At 38.9% G+C, this 20,522-nt stretch overlaps 1 protein-coding gene across 26 annotated transcripts in view; it reads left to right on the top strand.

Moving 5' to 3' along the window:
• Window positions 1–20,522, top strand: part of Dtna (dystrobrevin alpha) — a 425,345-nt gene that overhangs the window by 260,316 nt on the left and 144,507 nt on the right. For all 26 annotated transcript variants that reach the window (XM_045134780.1, XM_045134782.1, XM_045134795.1 and 23 more), the window contains one exon: window positions 9,374–9,441. In XM_045134780.1, coding sequence (XP_044990715.1) covers window positions 9,375–9,441 — 67 coding nt within the window. In that variant the 5' untranslated portion in view covers window position 9,374. The remainder of the gene's footprint in view (window positions 1–9,373; window positions 9,442–20,522) is intronic.

Raw genomic sequence — 20,522 nt, 5'->3', positions numbered from 1 at the left:
GGATTCCTCTTTCCCCAAATCCTCACCAACATTTATCATTGTTAGATTTTTTTTTAATGATTGCCATCCTTACTGGACTAAGGTAGAATTCCATGGTTGGTTTAATTTGCGTTTCCCTAATGGTTAGAGATGTTGAATATTTTCTTAAGCGTGTGTTAGCCATTTGAATTTCTTCCTCTGAGAAACCCTATTCAGTGGGTTGTTTGATTGTTTATTGTTTACTTTTGGGGGGTCAATGTTTATTATTATTATTAATATTATTATTAACAAGATGTTTTGTATGGATACATCATATGTTCTTATCATCTTTTCCTTTGCCCTGTCCCCATTCCAAAGGGGATGCTCTTCAGAGGGGTTGCTGTTATTCCCCATGGGGTTATAGTTTATGTGTTGTGGGATCAGTAGTCAGATATTTTGGGGGGGAGCAGCTGCCTCTGGGCATGATGTCTCAACTGTGGGTCTTACAATCTTTCCACCCCCTTTTCCACAAAATTCCCTGAGCTGTGGTGGGTGAGTTTTAATTCTACTGCAGTGATGAGCTCTTAGAAACCTCTGGGTCTCTGCATTGGTAGCTCTGGAGTATCCTCAGCATCGGTCTCCTTCACCCTGGCACTGATTATCAGGAAAAACATGGAAGCAGCATTGTTCCTTGACTTTCCAATTCCTCTTTGGATTCAGCTATAACTTGGCTGAAGTGTGAGGGGTACTTTATCTCTTCGGTCTTGCTACCTTCTGAAAAAGAAGAACAGATTCTCTTAGCATCATTTAAATAGGATAAGCATTATTACTTTGGGGATAATTTGATGTATACAACCCCTCTTTTATCCAAAGCCTAGTGAGAGCTTGATACTGGAGAAGTAATCTCTGTCTCCATAGGATTCTGATCTGATTCCCATTTGTAGATATGGGTTCCTTTACACTGAGTAGATCTCTTAGCCAATCAGAAAGCTATAGATTACCCACTGAGGCTGCATGCCACTATTGCACTGGAATGTAAAGTGCCCATGTACATGTAAGGGTGCTTGCTCCTGATTAGTTTAGACCAGACCTCTGGTCACTCAGACTGTTGTTGGACAGTTTCCCCCAGTAACTCAAATAGCACTTTCCAGCACTAGACAGCTGTCTGGGGATTGGCTGTCTTCTGGATTTCAGCCAGGTTTCTCCATGCTATGGGTCAGCACCATATGATGCCTTCAGAAATAGGGTCTTAGCTTTTGCCTCAGGCAGGTAATGAAGCACTTTGACAGAAAGCTGTCTTGATTTGGGGATCTCATAGGCCTCTCAGATAAACAGCTCAATGTGGGTAGCAACCAATCTCTGGTACTGGGAGTTACAGGTCAGAGACAAAATTTTCTTTTTTTTATTTTAAAATTAGGCTTCATCACACCCTCACCAGAGCCCTACTTTTCAGGTGCTTCCCCCATACTCCTTTTGAGAGTTGTATATTTTAGGCAGTCTCCAAGGATAAAGGATTCTATGGCATAAGCCATTTTGGATTTAATTCGTGTTTGTTACCACCCCCCATGTCCTCCCTCCAAACCCTCCCATCCCTATTGTCTGGGCCTTGCTATGACTTATAACAGCAGCTTGAGTAGGTCCAGGTGAGGAACTACAAATAAGTGACACAATGCAGCATTTGTCTTTCTGTGATTGTGTGAGTTTGCGAAGTATGATCTATTCCAAGTCTGTCATTTTTTCTACAAATGTCATTGTGTCATTTTTTTCTCCCTGATGAGTAGAATTCCATTTTATGAGTGTACCACAGCTTCATTATCCATTCATCCAATGTTAAGCATCTGGGTTGATTCCAGTTCTTAGCTATAATGATTTGAGCTGCTATAAACATGGTTGAGTGAATGTCTCTGTATTGATGCATGGATCATTTAGAATAAATGCCCAGTAAGAGATTAACTGGGTGTGTTGGCAGCTCTATGTCCACCCTTTTCAGGAATCTCCAGATTTATTTCCATTGTGGTTGTACAAGTTTACATTCCCACCAATGGTGGATGAGGGTTCCTCTTTCCCCACATCCTCACCAACATTTGTCATTGTTAGATTTTTTTTTTTTTTTATGATTGCCATCCTTACTGGAGTAAGGAATCTCATGGTTGCTTTATTTTGCATTTCCCTAATGGTTAGGGATGTTGAACATTTTGTTAAGTGTGTGTTAGCCATTGTAATTTTTCCTCTGAGAACTCCCTATTCAGTTCTCTGCCCTAAATTTAGAGTGGGTTGTTTGTTTTTTTTGTTTGTTTGTTTAGTTTTGAGTTTTTTGTAGATTCTAGATATTAGGCTTCTTTCAGTGGTTTAGCTGACAAAGATTTTCTCCCACTCAGCAGGTAATCTATTGGCTCTGCTTATGGTATGTTTCTCTATACAAAAGCTTTTTAGCTTTCATCCAATTGGTTGAGGAATTGTTTAATTTCCTGGGCTACTGGGGTTTTGTTCAGGAAGTCTTTCTCTACTCCTATATTGTGGACAGTGCCTCCTATTTTTTTTTTTTTTTTTTGGCAGTAGGAGAAGAATTTCAGGTCTTAAAGTGAAGTTTTTAATCCATTGGGACTTGATTTTTATGTATGGAGAGATGAGTGGGTCTAGTTTCATTTTTCTACATGTGGTCATCCAATTTATCCAACACCATTTGTTGATAATGCTGTCTTTTCTCCAGTCTACCTTATTTGTACCTTTGTCAAAGATCAAATAGCTGCAGTTACTTGACCTAAGGTCCACGTCTTCTATTCTATTCCATTGGTCTGTGTTTCTGTTCTTATGCCAGAACCATGATGTTTTTGTTACCATGGCTTCATAATATAGCTTTAGATCAGGTATGGTGATACCTCCAGAGGTGAACTTTTTAGCTGAGGATATGTTTGGATATCTGGGGCCTGCTACCATTCCATATGAATTTTGAGATCATTTTCTCTGTGTCTGTGAAGAATGGTTCTGGAATTTTTATTGTTATTGCATTAAATCTGTATATTGCTTTGGTATAATTGCCATTTTCACAATATATATTCTACCTACCCAAGAGCATGGGAGGTCTTTCCATCTTCTCAAGTCCTCTTCAATTTCTTTTTTGAGTTTTTTTTTTTCTCATTATATAGGTCTTTCACATGCTTCGTTAGTGTTATTCCAAGGGATTTATTTATTTTTAATTATTTATTTATTTATTTGAGAGCAACAGGCACAGAGAGAAAGACAGATAGAGAGAGAGAGAATGGGTGCGCCAGGGCTTCCAGCCTCTGCAAACAAACTCCAGACACATGCATCTCCTTGTGCATCTGGCTAACGTGGGACCTGGGGAACCGAGCCTCGAACCGGGGTCCTTAGGCTTCACAGGCAAGCACTTAACTGCTAAACCATCTCTCCAGTCCAGAGATTTAATTTTTTTGTAGCTATGGAAAAATGGGACAGCCTCACTGATTTCTTTCTCTATATATTTGTCCTTTGCATATAGAAAGGCTACTGATTATTGTGTGTTGATTTTATATCCTGCCACTTTACTGAAGGAATTAGTCAGCCTTAGAAGTTTTGAGATGGAGCTTTCAGGTTTTACATATATATATGTGTGTGTGTGTGTGTGTGTGTGTGTGTGTGTGTGTGTGTGTGTGTTCAAATAATCTGCAAATAGGACTAGCATGACTTCTTCCTTTCTAATTTGTATCCCTTTTAATCTCTTTTTTCCTGTCTTATTTCTTTGGCTAGGACTTCTAGTATTCTGTTGAAGAGCAGTGGTGAGATTGGGAACCCCTGTCTTCTTCACAATCTCAATGGGAACACCTTGAGTCTTTCCCTATTAAGTATTATTTGGTCTTTAGGTATATGTATGCATGTATGTGTGTGTGTGTGTGTGTGTGTGTGTGTGTGTGTGTGTGTGTGTGTGTGTATATATATATATATATATATATATATATATATATATATATATATATGTATTCTCACACACACACATATATATATACACACACATATGCCCATATATATATATATACACATATACACATATATATACATATACATATACACATACATATATACATAGTCATAAACGTACACACGCACACACACACACACACACATATATATATATGGCCTTAATTGTATTGAGATATAAATGTTACATGCATATTCTTTTCAGCATTTTGATCATGAAGTGGTGGTATATTTTGTCCAAGTCCTTCTCTGCATCAATTGAGATGATCATGTGGGTTTTAAAGACTAAGTTCATTTATGTGGTATATTACGTTGACCAATTTCTATATGTTGAACCATCCTTGCATCTCTGGTGTGAATCCTACTTGATCAAGATGAATGGTGCTTTTGATGTGTTGTTGAATTCAGTTTGCAAGGATTTTGTTTAGTATTTTTGCATCTAAATTCATCAGAGATATAGGCCTATCATTTTCTTATATTTCTGTCTGGTTTTGATATTAGGATGATGCTCACTTCAAAAAAGAAATTGGATAGCATTCCTTGCTCTCTCATTATGTGAAACAGTTTGAGAAAAATTGGCTTCACTTCTTCAATGAAGGTTTGATATAATTTGACTGAGAAGCCATCCTGCCCTGGACTTTTCTTTTTGGGGAGGTTTTTGATTAACTTTTCAATCGTCATAGATGTGATAGTTTTGTTTAAGATATTAACCTTCTCTGAGTTTAGTTTTGGTAGGTGGTATTTGGCTAAGAATTCATCCATTTGTTTAAGATTATCTAGTTTTGTGGAGTAGAGGTTTTGGAAGTATGACCTAATGGTTCTTCCAATTTCACTGATGTTTGTTGTGACCTCTTTTTTATTTCTGAATTTGTTAATTTGAGATTCTTCATTTTTTTGCTCGATCAAATTGGCCAGGAAGAGGCAGATAGAGAGAAAGAGAAAATGGGCATGCCAGGGCCTCTAGCAACTGAAAATGAACTCTAGATACATGTGCCCCCTTGTGCATCTGGCTTACATGGGACCTGGGGAATTGAACTAGGGTTATTAGGCTTCGCCACCAAATGCCTTAACAACTAAGCTATTTCCCCATCCCTGTTTTATCAATTTTTAAAATTGTTTTCTTATTTTCCTATTCACTAATTTCTGCTTTGATCTTGATTATTTATGTCTGGAGGTCATAGGGTTGGACTTTTCTTGTTTATCCAGTGCCTTTAGGTGGACAGTGAGGTTATAAATTTGGGTTCTCTCTGTCTTTTGTTGTGAAGGCATTTAGCACTATGAATTTTCACATTATGACTGCCTTCATTGTGTCCCAAAGTTTTGGTAAGTTGTATTTTCAGTATCATTCAATTCTAGGAATTTTAGAATTTCTTCCATAACCCATTAATTGTTTAAATGTCTTTTGTTCAGTCTCCAGGAACTGACAGAATTCCCAATGTGTCTCTTGTTAATTTCTAGCTTTAAAGCATTGTGGTCTGATATGATGCAAGAAGTTACTTCAGTTTTCCTGAATTTTTGGAGGCATGCTTTATGGCCTAATATATGGTGTATTTTTGGAGAATGTTCCATGAGTTTCTGAGAAGAATGTGTATTCTGTAGATGTGTGCTAGGTCTAATTGATGTATGGTGTTGTTGTGCTCTATTATTTTCCTATGTTTTTCTGCTAGGATGATCTATCCATTGGTGATAGTGGAGTATTGAAGTCTCTGACTTTGATAGTTTTCATGTGTATTTCTATTTTGTTGTCAAGTAGGTTTTGTTTTTATTAACTGTGGTGCACCTGTGTTTGGTGCATGTAGGTTAATGATTGTGATATTCTCATGTTAGGTCATTCCCTTGATTAGTAAGATGTGACCTTCTTTGTCCTCTTTGATTACATTTGGTTTAAAGTATATTTAATCAGATATTGATATAGAAACACCTGCTTGATTCTCATTTCCATTTCCTTGGAATATCATTTTCCATCCTTTCACCCTGAGGAGGTGTTTAGTGGTGAGGTGGGATTCGTGAAGACAGCAGATGGAAGGGTCCATTATTTTTAACTATGCTGTTAACTTGTGTCTTTCAATCAGTGAGTTGAGACCACTAATATTTAAGATTATAACTGTGAGGTTCACTTTAATCCCTGCCACAATGGAGCACTTTATGGGGTTTGGGGCTTTCTTGTGTTTTGTGCTTTTTGAGCCTGGTCTAGTTTTGGTTATTGTGATCTTCTTGCAGGCTCTTGAGATTGGTTGTTTGACTCTTCTGTGTGGAATACTTACTGAAGTGTTTTCAATAGGTTTAGGTTTGTGTTCATATAATCATACAGTTGATTTTTTTTTCATGGAAAGTTTTCCTTTCACCATCAATTATGGGGGATATGTTTGCTGTGTAGAGTAGCTTGGGTTAGAAGCCATATTTTTTAGACTTTGCAATGTTCCATTCCAGGCCCTTCTGGGTTTCAGGTTTTCCAATGAAAAATCTGAAGAAATTCTGATGGAACTACTTTTATATGTAGTAAGTTGTTTCTTTCTTGCAGCTTTTAGTACTCTCTCTGTTTGCATTATTGAAAGTTTTAACTATGATGTGCCTTGAAGAGTTTCTTCTTTGGTCCTGTCTGTTTGGTGTTCTGTGAGCTTCTTATATCTGGATGGGCCTTTCTTTTGAGAGATACAGAAAATTTTCTTCAATACTTTTCTTGAGTATGTTCTCTATGCCTATGACCTAGATTTCCTCTCCTTCTGGTATACGCATGAGCCAGATGTTTGGTCATTTAAGTGTATTTTACAGTTCCCTCTTATTCTGTTCACTTGATTTTTTGAACTTAGCAAAGTTTTTGGCCTCCTGATAAACTTCTCTGTTTTGTCTTCCATATCAGAGCTTCTGTCCTCCACATGAGTAACTCTGCTAGTGAGGGTTCTTGAGAGGGTTTTAAAATTTCTATTTGAGTTTTGTTTTCTGTTGTGTTATTGTGCATTGTGTCCATCTCTTCTTTGAGGTACAATTTCAGTTCAAGTTCTGATTTACTTTATGCTTCCTGGAATTTATTCTTGCATTTAATCAACTCTTCATTAAGCTTAATCAATTGGTTATTGAAATCTTCCATTTGTTGGTGCACCTTCAATTCACTTAGGTCTCTTTTCAAGGATCTAACATTTTCCACCAATCAAATTAAGCCTGCTATTAAAATCTGAATGCTCTAAGAGGTGATTCTGCTTAATTTCACTGATATGGTTGTTGGTTTTTTAATGGTTTATTTCCAGTTCAGAAATTCTTTTGATATGGGTCTCATTGCTTATTGTGTTTTCATTTAGGGACTGAATTTCTGTTTTTTCTCTATGACTTCATTAGAGGCTTCCATTGTAGGAACAGGCATCCTTGGTGAAGATCTATTAGTTTTCTGACCTTCCTTGGTTTTGTTGCACTTGGGGAAATATTTTATTGTACTGAAGAGAAAGCAAGTATTTGTTCTTGTATGATCTTCAGAGGGTGTTCTGTTTTAAATGTGAACCAGACTGATATACTGGTGTGTGACTGGGTTATAACCACAGATGCATAGCATTTGGAGATTGCAGGTACATCACAGATGCCTGGGGAACTGGGAGCTTTGGTCTACCCACTCCACTTGCAGGTACCCTTCAGCACACAGGGATCAGGGGTTGAGGAACCAGGAGCCAGGAAGCTGGATAGTCAGAGGCAAGAAGACAGCTCCTACAGAGGTCCAACCCACTGACTCATGGCAAGAGGGATTTGGCTATCCAGGAGCCATTCAAGAAATCAGAGCAAAAGGCCTGCTTCCATAGCCCACACACAGGGACAAGGCCTCCCCAAAGCAGAAGCAGGGGTACTGGGACCAGAGAACTGGGAGGTGGGGAACCAACCAGGAACACTGGCCTATGCACATACCCTCTGGAGCAGTGGATACCGGAACTGGGAACACATGGTCCCTTCAATAAGGAAAGAAGAACAAGCGGCCTTCTTCCACAGCAAGTTCATAGGGTCCAGGCAGCCCCAAGCCAGCAGGGGAGCCTACCAGGTCCAGGAAACTGGTAGGAAGAGGGGAACATGGAGATTTCTATAATTCATTTTAATGGCCCTTTTCCTTCTTCCCCAGCACATAGACAGAAACAGGAATGCATCTTTGGCTCTTTTCTCCATTTCTCTCACTGGTTCTCTTCTATTTATGTTCTCTTGAGATAAAATCAGGAAGCTAGAGAATTGAACCCAGAGCAATTAACAAGCATGTGTATGACCTTGAGCTCAATCTTCAATATTGAAAAACAAAAAGGAAATATGGGAATAATTCCATATAATTTTAAAAAACCAAATTTTTAAACTCATAAGCCCTAAATATTTAGCCTGCTGCCACATCCAAAACTGCAAAAATAAATATTTCCATTAACTATCTCCTTATTTTATTTTTCCTCATGCTAAATTTTAACTTTTTATATCTCTTTACTCTCTATTTCAACTTTTGGATTTAATAGAATTTAAAAATAACATCACAGAAAACAATGGTATGGTTAAGGACAGATGTGAATCCACCTTCTTGCATGAAATAATTAGGTATAAGCAAATTGTTGCACCTTCCACTCAAGTTGGAAATGAACACTAGAATATGGCTTGCTTCTAAATTGAAATTGTGAGTGTACAATAGGCAAGTGACAGAGAATGAAGCAGGACTTGATGTCTAAAGTCATCCACAGAGTCCATGAACTCTCATCTATTCAATAGGATTCATAAAATGTGCTCTCTTGTCTTTAGAGGTATTCCCAAAACTGAGACTGCATGAAATGAACCACCTAGCAGAGGGTAGATGATTGCATGTAATTATTGTTAGGTCAGGATAAGATGGAGTCACTGAGGATAGCAGAAGGGCCACAGAAATATAAGGAAGTGGGTCATCCACATACCTCAAGGATCCACCCAGCCATTATCCCTTCCTTGACTAACAATGCCCCAGGTATATGATTCCTGCCCCCTTATCTTGTCCCCTTATCTCTCAGGACACCTGGTCATTGTTCTGTTTTCACACTCTAGCTATTTCCCTTCCTCACCTTTCCCCAACTGAAAAACTCTATATAACCCACTATCTGTAATCCCAAATTGACCGCTCCTCTGCTTTTGAGAGTCAGTCCTGGGAGCTCACTTTTTTTCCAGAATAAAACCTTCCATCTTTGACATGGAGTGGTCTCCATGGTCTTGGTCACTCCCGAACCTTACAATTGTAACTTTAAGTCATACATTATTTAAGTCTTTATGTTAAAAATTAACTTCATGACATATAAGAAAATATGTATAGCAATTTAAGTTAGTGAAATTAAAACAGTACTTTTTCAATGGACAATTTGGAAAAAAAAAGTTTTCTTTGGGTTTGTAGTGTAAGCCTAGTCAATGTGCTTACATTGAAATGGCTCTTTGTGAAAATAATACACATTATCACACTTTTGTCTTACAGAATGATTGAAGATAGTGGGAAAAAAGGAAATACCATGGCAGAAAGAAGACAGCTGTTTGCAGAGATGAGTAAGTATGAAAATTAAGGAATACCCTCATGTTTTCATTGAATATTCATGGAAAAGCAATAGCTACTCAATCCTCCCTCATGTTATCTGTACTTCTGCATAGAATCATAAATTCTTCACATAAAGCGTTATTTATTTTGACCATTTTATCTCCCACTGAGTAAGAGTCAAATTAATCAGTGATCATCATCATTTGTTACTAGTCAAATTATATATGGAAAGTTCATGGACCCATTCATTTATATGCACACAAAGAGACACTTTAACTTGGGCCACTGAACTTCAAAGCCTGCTCACCTGCTGCATGCTCATAGTGGCTATGTAATATAGGTCCTATATAAAATCTGTGAAATGCATCATTTAATGTCTATTCTGAAAGAGGATATTATATTTTTATATCCTAAACAATAAGATGTCATTTGGACTTCATATGATGGGCAGAATCTTTCCTGAAAACAAATTTTTGGCATGTGTATATATGTATGTGTGTGTGTATGTACATACATTTTTACATGTATGTGGATACACACAGATATGATGTGGAGGCCAGATGTTGCCATTGATTGTCTTCCTCGATCACTCTCCACCCTATTTACTAAGGCAGGATCTTTTCCTTGAACATAGACCCTGCTGATTTGGGTTGTCCTGGTGATCTCCTGTCTCCACATCCTGAGGGTCTGGATCAGCATTCCTGAATGGCACTTATATAGGTTTAGGGGATTCAAACTCATGATTGCACAGCAAGAACTTTATCTACTAACCCATCTCTCCAGACCTTAATTAAAAACATACAAATGAAAACAAAAGATAAAGAGTTTGAGGATGATCTGTCATACAACAGAACTCAAACAAAGATGTTATTTATGATCTTCAGTGGAGAATCCACTAAGTAAGGGCATAGTTGCTGCATATCTGGTATTAATATCTTCTTCATTTAGGCTATTCTTATTACTCATAAAAAGATGAACTGGACATTAATGGCAAACACAAATCCCAAATTAAATATTATAAAGAATACAGTTTTGCTTTGGGTGTTCTGGTTTTAACCTCCTCTTGCTGCATAGGCAGTGAGAGTAAATGAGTGAACTGAAAGCCTCTTCCTCTGAGAATGGAAGATGGTAGGCATAAACATTAGATTCATAAAGAATATCAAAAATTGTTGGTAAGGAGAGTCAGAAGAGAAGGAAAACCCAAAACAAGATTCATTTTTTAATATTATTTTCCAATAATCCAGCTCAGGCCTCATAGAACATATAAGCTATCCCAGTTTGGGTCATAGGGTGTACTTTACCCCCTCCCAACTTGAAACGGGCAGGAGCTCTGTGTACTTTCTTCTCTTTGCTTAATCTTATAAATTCTCTAAATGCGTACCCTCTGTGGATTTTATTCTTTGAATTCATAAGACAAAAATCTGGAGATACTCAAAATTTATTGGTGCATTGGTATATTTTGGTGTGTTTTACAAGAACCCCAAAACTTCTTTATCAAATGAGACCTGTATGAAATAAGAAGGTGCAAGAGAGAGAGAGAAGGAAAGAAATAGGAAGGAAAGAAGGAAAGGATGATGGGACAGAGGGAGGGAGCGTAATAGACAAATATGGGGTTTGGGGGAGCTTCCTGGAACCCTCAAGCCCTGAGTTCATATCTGCAAACTAACCAAATAATTGGCAATTCCAGAGTAAAGAAAATGAATTTTAAAACACAGCATTTTTTTTCCCCAGATACCACAAAGACTGGGGAAGGGAAAAGTTGAGGAAGGGAAGGTAGAGTAGGGACAAGGGAGATCACCACATGGTCCAGGGACCCATAGAAATGAACATGGACCTTGGATTTAAAAAAAATGAAAAGGTATTTTATTAAAAAGTGTGTGCTTCCCAAAATATTATAGACAGTGATAAAAATAAGAAGTCTTACCAACTAGAAGACTCAAGAGAATTGCTGCCATAGTTCTAGGGAGAAAGCGCGTCTCTCCCTGGGTCAGAGGAGATACACTTTAGAATTCATGCCCAGCACACCTGGACACACCTACACCAGGTGTCCCAGCCAATGAGTCTTGGCTCAGAGGAGCGATCTTTGCACACCTGGGCCGGGTGTGCATTCAAGAGAGATCTGTTTGGGTGATATTGGAAAACACTAAATACCCCACCTAAAGCAGGCAGGGTGAGACAGTGGAGACCAGCAGGGATAGGTGTGCTGAGGGGCTGACATAGGATTATCCTAAAATCCTTCCATTTAAGGGACATCCCTGATCCCACCTAGTCCAAGAAACTACCTGCCTGCTCTGGAACCTCCACAGCAGGAGAAAGGAAGAGACAGAGCTAGGAAGGGAAGGAGGAACAGATGTTTAAATTTTTCTGCAAGTGAGAAACTTAGAAAAACCATGCATTCTTTGTAGCTTTCCCTTTTCATACAAACCTCATAGGACTGTCATGCTGGCTTGTTGAACAGTTTTTTTTTAAATATTTTTTTTCTTATTTGTTTGAGAGAGAACATGTAGGAACAAGAGAGTGTGGGCTTGCTGTTGCAAATGAACACTGGCCACATGCCTCACTTTGTGCATCTGGCTTTATGTGGGTACTGAGGAATGGAAGCAGAGCCTTCGTGCCTGGCAAGTAAGTGCCATTAGTGGCTGAGCTATCTCTCCAGTCCTCACTTAGATAGTTTTAAAGGCTCTTTTGATTATTAATCTGGATACATGCAAGCAAATAAGTAGGTGCATCCTTTCCAAGGGCTCTGAAGACTCAGAGATGGCCAAAGGCTTTGCAGCATAACTGACCTTAATAATCCACCCTTTGCCCACATGTTTAGCTCTTTAGTGAGACACTTCCCCAGTATGCAGGACCCTGCTGGGGCTAACCACTGACCACATTCAAAGACAAGTGCTTTGATTGGCAGCCTGCCACACAATAGTCATCTCAATAAGAATATAGTGGTCATTTAAAAGTAGATGAGTGACCCGCAGCTCTGGGTAGTTCACCAAAAACAGAAAACTTCAAAACTTGGAAAGCAACTTCTTTTTGAAATCTGTGATACCTAGACAAGGTGCAAGAAAGAAGTAAGACTTTTCTTTTTTTCCAAGGTAGGGTTTCACTCTGGCCCAAGCTGACCTAGAATTCACTATGCAATCTCAAGGTGGCCTTGAACTCATGGCTAGCCTCCTACCTCTGCCTCCCAAAGAAAAACTATAAGAAAAAAAATTCTAATGTCAAAGAGATGCTTTTCTTTAGAAATTATAAACATGAAAAAGTCAAGTTACACAATCACACTAAGACCTTTATTAAAGACTTTAACAGTGGGAAGAAGAGATTAACCTCAAGTCCACTTGAACCAGAGACTGGAGGGTTTGTATGCTTTGGAGGTAAGTACTGCAAGAAGATTGGTCAAAGAGGTTAGTCCATCCATGCTTGCTACAGGTGGCAATATAAAAAATTAAGCTATTCTGCAAAGGAAACTGGTAGAGCCCTAATTCCTTCAAAGATTACTTTCCCAAAAGTTGAATCTCAGGTCCTTTAGAAAGACATTCCTGGGTTGTACAACTGAGAAGACATTGGGAGATTTGCATCACAAAGGAGCTCTAGGAAAATAGAGATCAGAGGGTCCTGGAGGCAGAATGAAACTAGCCCAACAGAAGGCTGAGGGAAGAGAAGGTTCAGGCCATTTGCGAAAGGCTTTAGAACAGAAAGCAACTGATAGGAAGGTTTGGTCAATGCCCGTAGCTACAGCAGCTAAACTTTAAGCATTCAATCTGAGTTCCTAACAATCAGCAACAGCAGTAAGGGAGAGATGGCACAGAAATGGCTTAGTGGTTAAAGATGCCTGCTTTGCAACCCTGCTACCATCTCCAACTCCCACATAAAGCTGAACATAAAGTGGCACTGAGACCCAGCATGCCTGTGGCACTGAGAAGCAGAGGCCAGAGAATCCTGATGCTCAAGGGACTAGTCTGATCTTCCCAGGGCCAATGGAGGACCCAGACAGACAGCTTCTTGGACCTAAGACTTCATTGTAACATAAGCAAGGGCAGAGGAGGAAATAGGGGAAAAGGAGACAGAAAGAGAGAGAAGAAAAGAGGGGAGTTACATACACCTGAGAAGCAGAAGTTCTAGATAAGAGGGCAGAGTGAGTGTGAGCCAGGAAGTGGATTTTATGGGGACAAAGAAGGACTTTGGATGCTGTGCAGAGTTGTGGATTGGTGGAAGATGACCTTCTCTCCCTCCTCTTAGCTCAGAGGTATATTCAATTACCATACCTGAAGGGAGTCCCAGAGTCTCAGAGTTAATATGGCCAGGTGGCAGGGGAGAAAGAAGGGTGTGGAGAGACTCCTCTTGGACTCTAACACCACCACCAATAAAATAGATCCTGTCACAAACAAGGTAGGAGGAGAGGGCCAGAATCCTGTGGTTATCCTTTGACCTCTATACATATGCTACACACACACACACACACACACACACACACACACACACACACACATACACACACACACACTCACATATACTCACTTTTTTAAAAAAAGAGAAAGAGATCACAGAAATGCAATTAAAAATAGCACAAACTCACAAGTAAACAAAACCAAGTAGCATTATTTTAAAAATATAGATGGAAATCTAGTTTGGCTTAAGAAATTATGGGCAAATTGTATTAATTATCACTTAATACTTTGCATTACTTCTGAAAAACCTCTAGAAAAATGTAAATGCCAGCCTTGCCTTAGCCTTTCCAGACATTAAAAAACTTTTATCAGATCAAACAGGTTTATTAGACTGTCAGCAGAATGTATCGACACTTTGTCCTGGGATTTAAGTCTTTGTCGTTCCCTCTCAGAGCACATTTCCTCTGCCTCATATGACAGTTACTTGTGAACAAGCCCATGTGCTATTAACTCCTTTTCAGAGATAAACTTCAGACTCTTTAGTTTCAGAACCAGTGTCCAGATATGTCCTGAGTCCTGGATGGGTAGGCTTTTATAGGAAAAAAGCATCTGAAACCCTTCTTGTACAGCCTGCAAGGCTACCTGGCAAGATGAAGGTTTTGAGGAGACAGAAATGAACCCTTTGGCTTCTATGTGAAGATAAAGGAGGGACTGGCCAGAAAGCAAAAGCGGGATATGAAGAAACACAGCTGAATTGTCTCAGGGTAGAAAAGGTCTTCTCAGAATGTTGGACAAGGACATCATGGGTGCCATAGGAAAGGAACCTGAGGCAGGATCTTGCAATGTGTTCTGTGAGTTTTAGGAACACTGATTTCAAAAGTTCAGAAAAATCACCTTAAACCACAGTCGATATTACAGCCATTTCCCCTTGATTCATTTCTCATCTCCTCAGTCTCTTTAGATGTCAGCATGGTGGAGCACCATTCTGGAAATCTTGCCACTGCCCTACTTGGTCTGATTTTTCTGACCCATCTACTTAATTTCTACCTCCTGGTACCCAGCAGACCTAGAGGGCAGTTTAGTTCTAACCATTTCTCTCACATATACCATTATTCTGTCTCTCAGAACACTATCTTAGTTACTATGGTTCCCAAGTGTCAGAATCCCTCAAAAACATCTGTCAAGTTCACCTGAACCACCCTGCCTAGAAGAGTCATCCAGGGGGCCCAGCTTCCATTTCAGTCTTCTTGCTGTTCTACAGATAAAGCAGCTTAGATGTGGCATATCGTTAACTTCACTAACAGAGCCCACCACAAAAAGCCAATGTCCACACCAAGGTGCAAGCTTCCTGCATTTCCAAACCCATGCAGTCCTTAAACAACTACAAAATAAGTAACTATAGTGTTCAAAAATGGGGAGGAAGTCCCTGTTCTCAATTCTTTGCTTCACTTTTTTACCAAGAGTGGATACTTGTGCTTAATCTCCTCTTTGAAAACTAGCCTTAATATTGGAACAGTGAAGACACCCTGCTACGTGCTATTTTTGTAGATAACTCCTGGGCTGCATTAAAGCTCTAGTCAGAAGCTCGATAGCCACAAACCCAGCTGGCCAATAGCTCCACTTAGATGTGGCACAAATGGTCAAACTGATACTTTCACCTTTGCTATCAACAAATCTGCTGTTTGCATATCAGCTCAACCTGTCCTGTCCATTGGTCTAAAAGAGAAGTCTGAGAATCACACTTGACCCCAAACTTTACCTCCTCCCAATTTTCTTTCTTTCTCTCTCTTTCTCCTTCTCTCTTTTTCTCTCTGCTCCCTCTCTTACACACACACACACACACACACACACACACACACACACACACACACCTTTAATCAATTATCAAGCATGGTGAATAGCCCAGGCATAGTTTGTAGACTTCATCTTTGGTCTGTAAGTAGGTGTTGAGTAAATTTTATTTCTTTAGTGAGTGAATCATTTAATAATTTAAGTGACTACATAGAAGATTTGATGAGCTATCAAAAATATAGAAGGCAGACTATATACAGATTGTGTGAGAATGCTTAGAGCACAATGAGCTAAACTCAGAAATTGGTCAAGTCTGGTTGGTTGATGAGAGGGTTAGTTTGATGAATTGATGGGGAAAAAAGTAGAAGATTGGAAATGAGAAAGTAAGAGACAGAGAGAGAAATGGAGGAATGAAAAACATGAGAAAGTGAGCAAAAGAGAAATGAGGATTTGTAACTGACAAATAAGAAAGCAGACTGTTTCCTTCTTGAATCTTTCTTTTGTCTTGATCTCATTCTTCTAACCAAAAAATGGACAGGGGAGGTTTGAGAACATAGTAAAAGAGCATTGAATTTCCTGAAGTAAGTGCACTTAATTTTTTTATTAAGAAAAAATTGAAATATGTGTAGGTATAGAAAAATTGTTTCTACCTATTCCCATAATTATTTACCACTACTGTATAATAGTGTAAACTAAATATGAGAACTCATGTAAATGAACTAAATAACCAATTTTAAAGATTTATATTCCAGTGACAAAATTTTACAGCACTATTCATTATTTTGAAATACAATGCAAAAGGTAATGCAAAAAAAAATAATGGGAAAATGCTGTGTTTCATTTATTCAAATTCTCTATTTTAATTAAAAATAAATTATTTTTCCTTTTAATAAGCTCACCAGAAAAGAATGCTAGCTAATGAAAGTACCATCAAATCACTATTAACTTTAATTTCAACAAGATATCAACAAAGGCTTTTAGGTTATATATGTGTTGGACAAATGAAAGCTGGGCCACAATACAATTAGACATTACATGTAGTAACATATCATGTTTAGGGCAATAACTAATGGGTCATTCAAATTGGAGGAAAGCAGGACTCCAGCAGCATAGACATGTCCATTTGTGGCTCTATTAGTTTATGGTTATAATAAGTAACTTGGATAAAGACATAAAGATGTATAAGTAATTCCAAGCTAAAATTTCGATTTATAGGTGCTCAAGAAATGATCAAATAAGTAAAACTAAATTAAATCTATGGCTTTAAAAATAGAAAAAAAATAAACTTGTTTTTTAAAGTAGATACAGCTTGCCCCATGTCTTAGCTTCTTTTGGTCCCAGATCTGATGTGGGTCCTGTAGTGCCTTGCACATAAGCTGCTATGTCTGAAAGTTCATCGCATCCCTCTAACATTCTGGGCATACATTGTCAGTGAAGCAGAATAGGTACAAATGGTAAACATTTCCAGACCTCTAGGCCTCTTTTTGATTCTTAGAGAAACATCTGGCTTGGGGCTGGGGAAACGGCTCAATGGTTAAAGAAACTTGCTTTGAAAAACCCATTGGCCCAGGTTTGATTCCCCACTACCCATGTTAAGCCAGATACACTAAGTAGCACATGTGTCTGGAGTTAGTTTGCCATGGTAGGAGGTCCTGGCATGGCCATCCAACCACCCTCTTGCTCTGCACAAAAATAAAATATAAAACACCAATTAAACCCACACAGTAACAGGGAAGGGGTGGACAGTCAGTACTCCTCTGGTATTACACATCATCTCTGTGTCCTTTCTTATGACATATTGTAGAGGTGCACTTTGACAGACTTTCCTGGACCTCTACAAAGGGAGGCACAGAAGAGCCAGGGTTACTGTTCTCAGAGGATTAGGCCTTGCTGGAGCTTATGAACAAAACTGCACTCTGCCACTGTCTTGGTATACTACTCAACATCTAAAGCATGGTTCTGGTTTGTTTGTTTGTTTGTTTGTTTGTTTGTTTGTTTGTTTTTTCTTTGGGTTGGGTTGGGTAAGGTTATTTGTTTGGTTGGTTGGCTAGCCAAATTGATGGATGGATGGTTGCATGCATGAATGCATGGATGTTTAGCTTGATTAGATGGCTAGTTGACTGGTTGCTTGGATCATTTTTTGAGACAGAGCCTCTTGTAGCCCATGCTGGCCTGAAACACGCCATGCAGGAGAGAATGATCATGTGTTCTTGCCCCTTCTGGTCTTTCTAACTCTACTTCTAGATTACTTGAATGACAATTATCTACCACCATGTCCAGTTTATGTAATGCTGGGGATCAAACTCATGTCCTTGAGCAACCACTCTTATCAGTTGAGCTATATCCCCATCCCTATGTGTTTTGAGACAGGCTCTGTACACTATCCTGTGATCCTCCTATTGCAGCCTGCCAAGTGATAGAATCACAGTTGTATACCACCACACGCAGCTTTAAATCATTATTCATAAAACACTTATTCCCCTGTTTTGTTTTGCTTTTTAAGAGGATTACTTTTAGGCATTGCCATTCTCCTGACTGCTGAGCCAAACACAGCATCAATAAAAGCCCACCTTCATGCAGGGGGATATGCATGTGTGTACATTCAGCTTTCTGTTGTTAGTTATTGACATGCTAGAGAGCTTATTTCCAATATGAAGAAAGACTTTAACCTGGGAAAGAGCTTTAAATGTCAGTAACAAAAATCATATTGTAAAGTTTAACATGATCAGAAAATTAACAAAAGTAGCTAAATAAATAAAGTCCTGCCCTTAATCCAAAAGTAGAAAATATAAGATACATGGCTTAATATAAGCACATATGAAGCTTTATGGCCAGCTTTTGAATTAACTGCAACTTCATAAGTCTGAATCATGAGCCACCTATTAAGATATTCATGACAATAAATGTCCTTACCTCAGGCAACATTGTTTTCTGTATGATTTGTACAGTGAAGGCAGTACCTATGACATTTGTGTTTTATACATCTCATTTTAAGCAAATATTACCCAGACATAAAGCATAATGACTTGAAAGCTTGTGGGCCTCAATGCCATGCCTGATGAGGAAAACTGTAGCATCTACATGTGTTGAAGCTCTGATATGTCCACACTGCATGGTGAATCCCTCATATGCTGGAAGTGGTTGTAGAGTTGAATATGCATAAATTTTTAAAAGTTGAGGCTGGAGAGATGGCTCGGAAGTTAAAGGTGCTAGCAAGGCTACCAGCTCAAGTTCAATTCCCAAGATTTTACATAAAGCTACATGCAAAGTGGCACACACCTCGGTAATTCCAGTGCACCAACAGCAGTGGGAGGAAGAGCCAGAAGAATGCAGATGCTCATGGGTCAGGCTGGTGCAAAACACATGACAAAAACAGAAAACAACCAAAAGAGAAAGCCTGTCTCAAGCAAAGTGGAAGGGGAGGACAAATACTCCTATGCTGTCCTCAGACCTCCACACATGCACTGTGGCACATGGACAACCATAATAAACATAGACACATCATACATATCCACACATACTTCCATATACATACACACAAATAAATATTTTTTTTCAAAATTAAGAAAAATCTCTACCCAGCTGAATTTTAAAGTCCATATTGTAGACTTGTGTCCATTATTTTTGATGAAAATAAAAATGTTAATAACAGTAATGATAGCAGCTATCCTATATTTCAGAAATTAACTCTCAAGTCCAGAGAGCAAAAGACCTTCATTTCCAGACAGGGACACTTGAACATGTGGGCTGAAGTGACAAAGAGACAGAGTAAAACTCAAATGTAAGGAAACAATTTCTATCAGGAAAATGGTCATCAGTGGTACAGGAAACCTTCTGAGGAGGCCCAGGAACTGTTAGGTGCTCACTGTGTACCTGGTGCAGAAGTCAAGGCTGTGTTCCATTTACTTCTAGCTGGTCTAGTTGTTCTTATCTCAAACATGAGGATATTGAGATGCTCAATAAAACCTAGCTGAAGTTCTCACACATAGATGGTGACAGCATGAAAGATTATTGGCTTCAAATTCCATCAACTTCACCAAGTTCTGATCTTCACTATTTTGGGGCATGATCCTGAATGACCATTGGCTAAATGTCCACTTCCCTTCCTGAGAACTATATTTAGTTCTTCTGTTTGGTTGGGGTAGACCCCACCTCTTGTGTCTTTGAAGTGGTCAGTATCAAAGACTCTGTTTGTCAAGTAACATGTTCATAAGAATCTATTATAGGAATGACTGGCTTTATAAAACCAAAAGATGCCATGACTGTTGACAACAGCCCCAAGTAAATCTAAAGAGATCAGCTTGAGTTGAGGAGATGGGAAGTGCTGCCAGCGAGTTCATCCTGAGTTTCATTGTAAAACACACCTCACTAGCCTGCTACTCTGCCTGCTTCCTGACTTGCTCATTTGCTTGCTATCCTAGTATGTTGCTGAACATTTATAGAGCAAAGCTAAATAGGTACCACTGTGACAGACAGCTCTGCACATATCAGAGCATAGCTAAATGCCTTTATATCTATTATGAAACCAAGTGCAGGTTTGAAGAAAGTCAGACATTGAAAAGCAGAGAATTGCTGAAAGTCTAGCCCAGTCAAAGGAGGGTCAGAGAACACTGGAAAGTCAACATTTCTGGAGTGACTTATGAAAAAACACATTCAAGGTTAGCAAGCTTCTAGTGCAAAGCAGTACTGGGTAGGCAAGTCAGAAAGAAACTGTGAAGTGGCTTGGATTCTGAGCAGGGTGTCTGTATGTGAGGTTTGGACGTCAGGGGCCATGTTTTACTTTTGAGTATAAGGATAGAATAAGGAAAGAAATTCACAAATGTGGTGAGCATGTTCCATCTGTGTTAGGAAGGAGCTGGAGGTCGCAGATTAAGAAAGACTAAAAATTGTTTTGGGGAGTCTCCTCCTCTGAGATTGCA

This window comes from Jaculus jaculus, chromosome 15 (assembly GCF_020740685.1).
Source record: "Jaculus jaculus isolate mJacJac1 chromosome 15, mJacJac1.mat.Y.cur, whole genome shotgun sequence".
In the NCBI taxonomy this organism is placed as follows: domain Eukaryota; kingdom Metazoa; phylum Chordata; class Mammalia; order Rodentia; family Dipodidae; genus Jaculus; species Jaculus jaculus.
The sequence above is the reverse complement of the archived record's forward strand: the minus strand, read 5'-3'. Positions and strand labels throughout refer to the sequence as shown.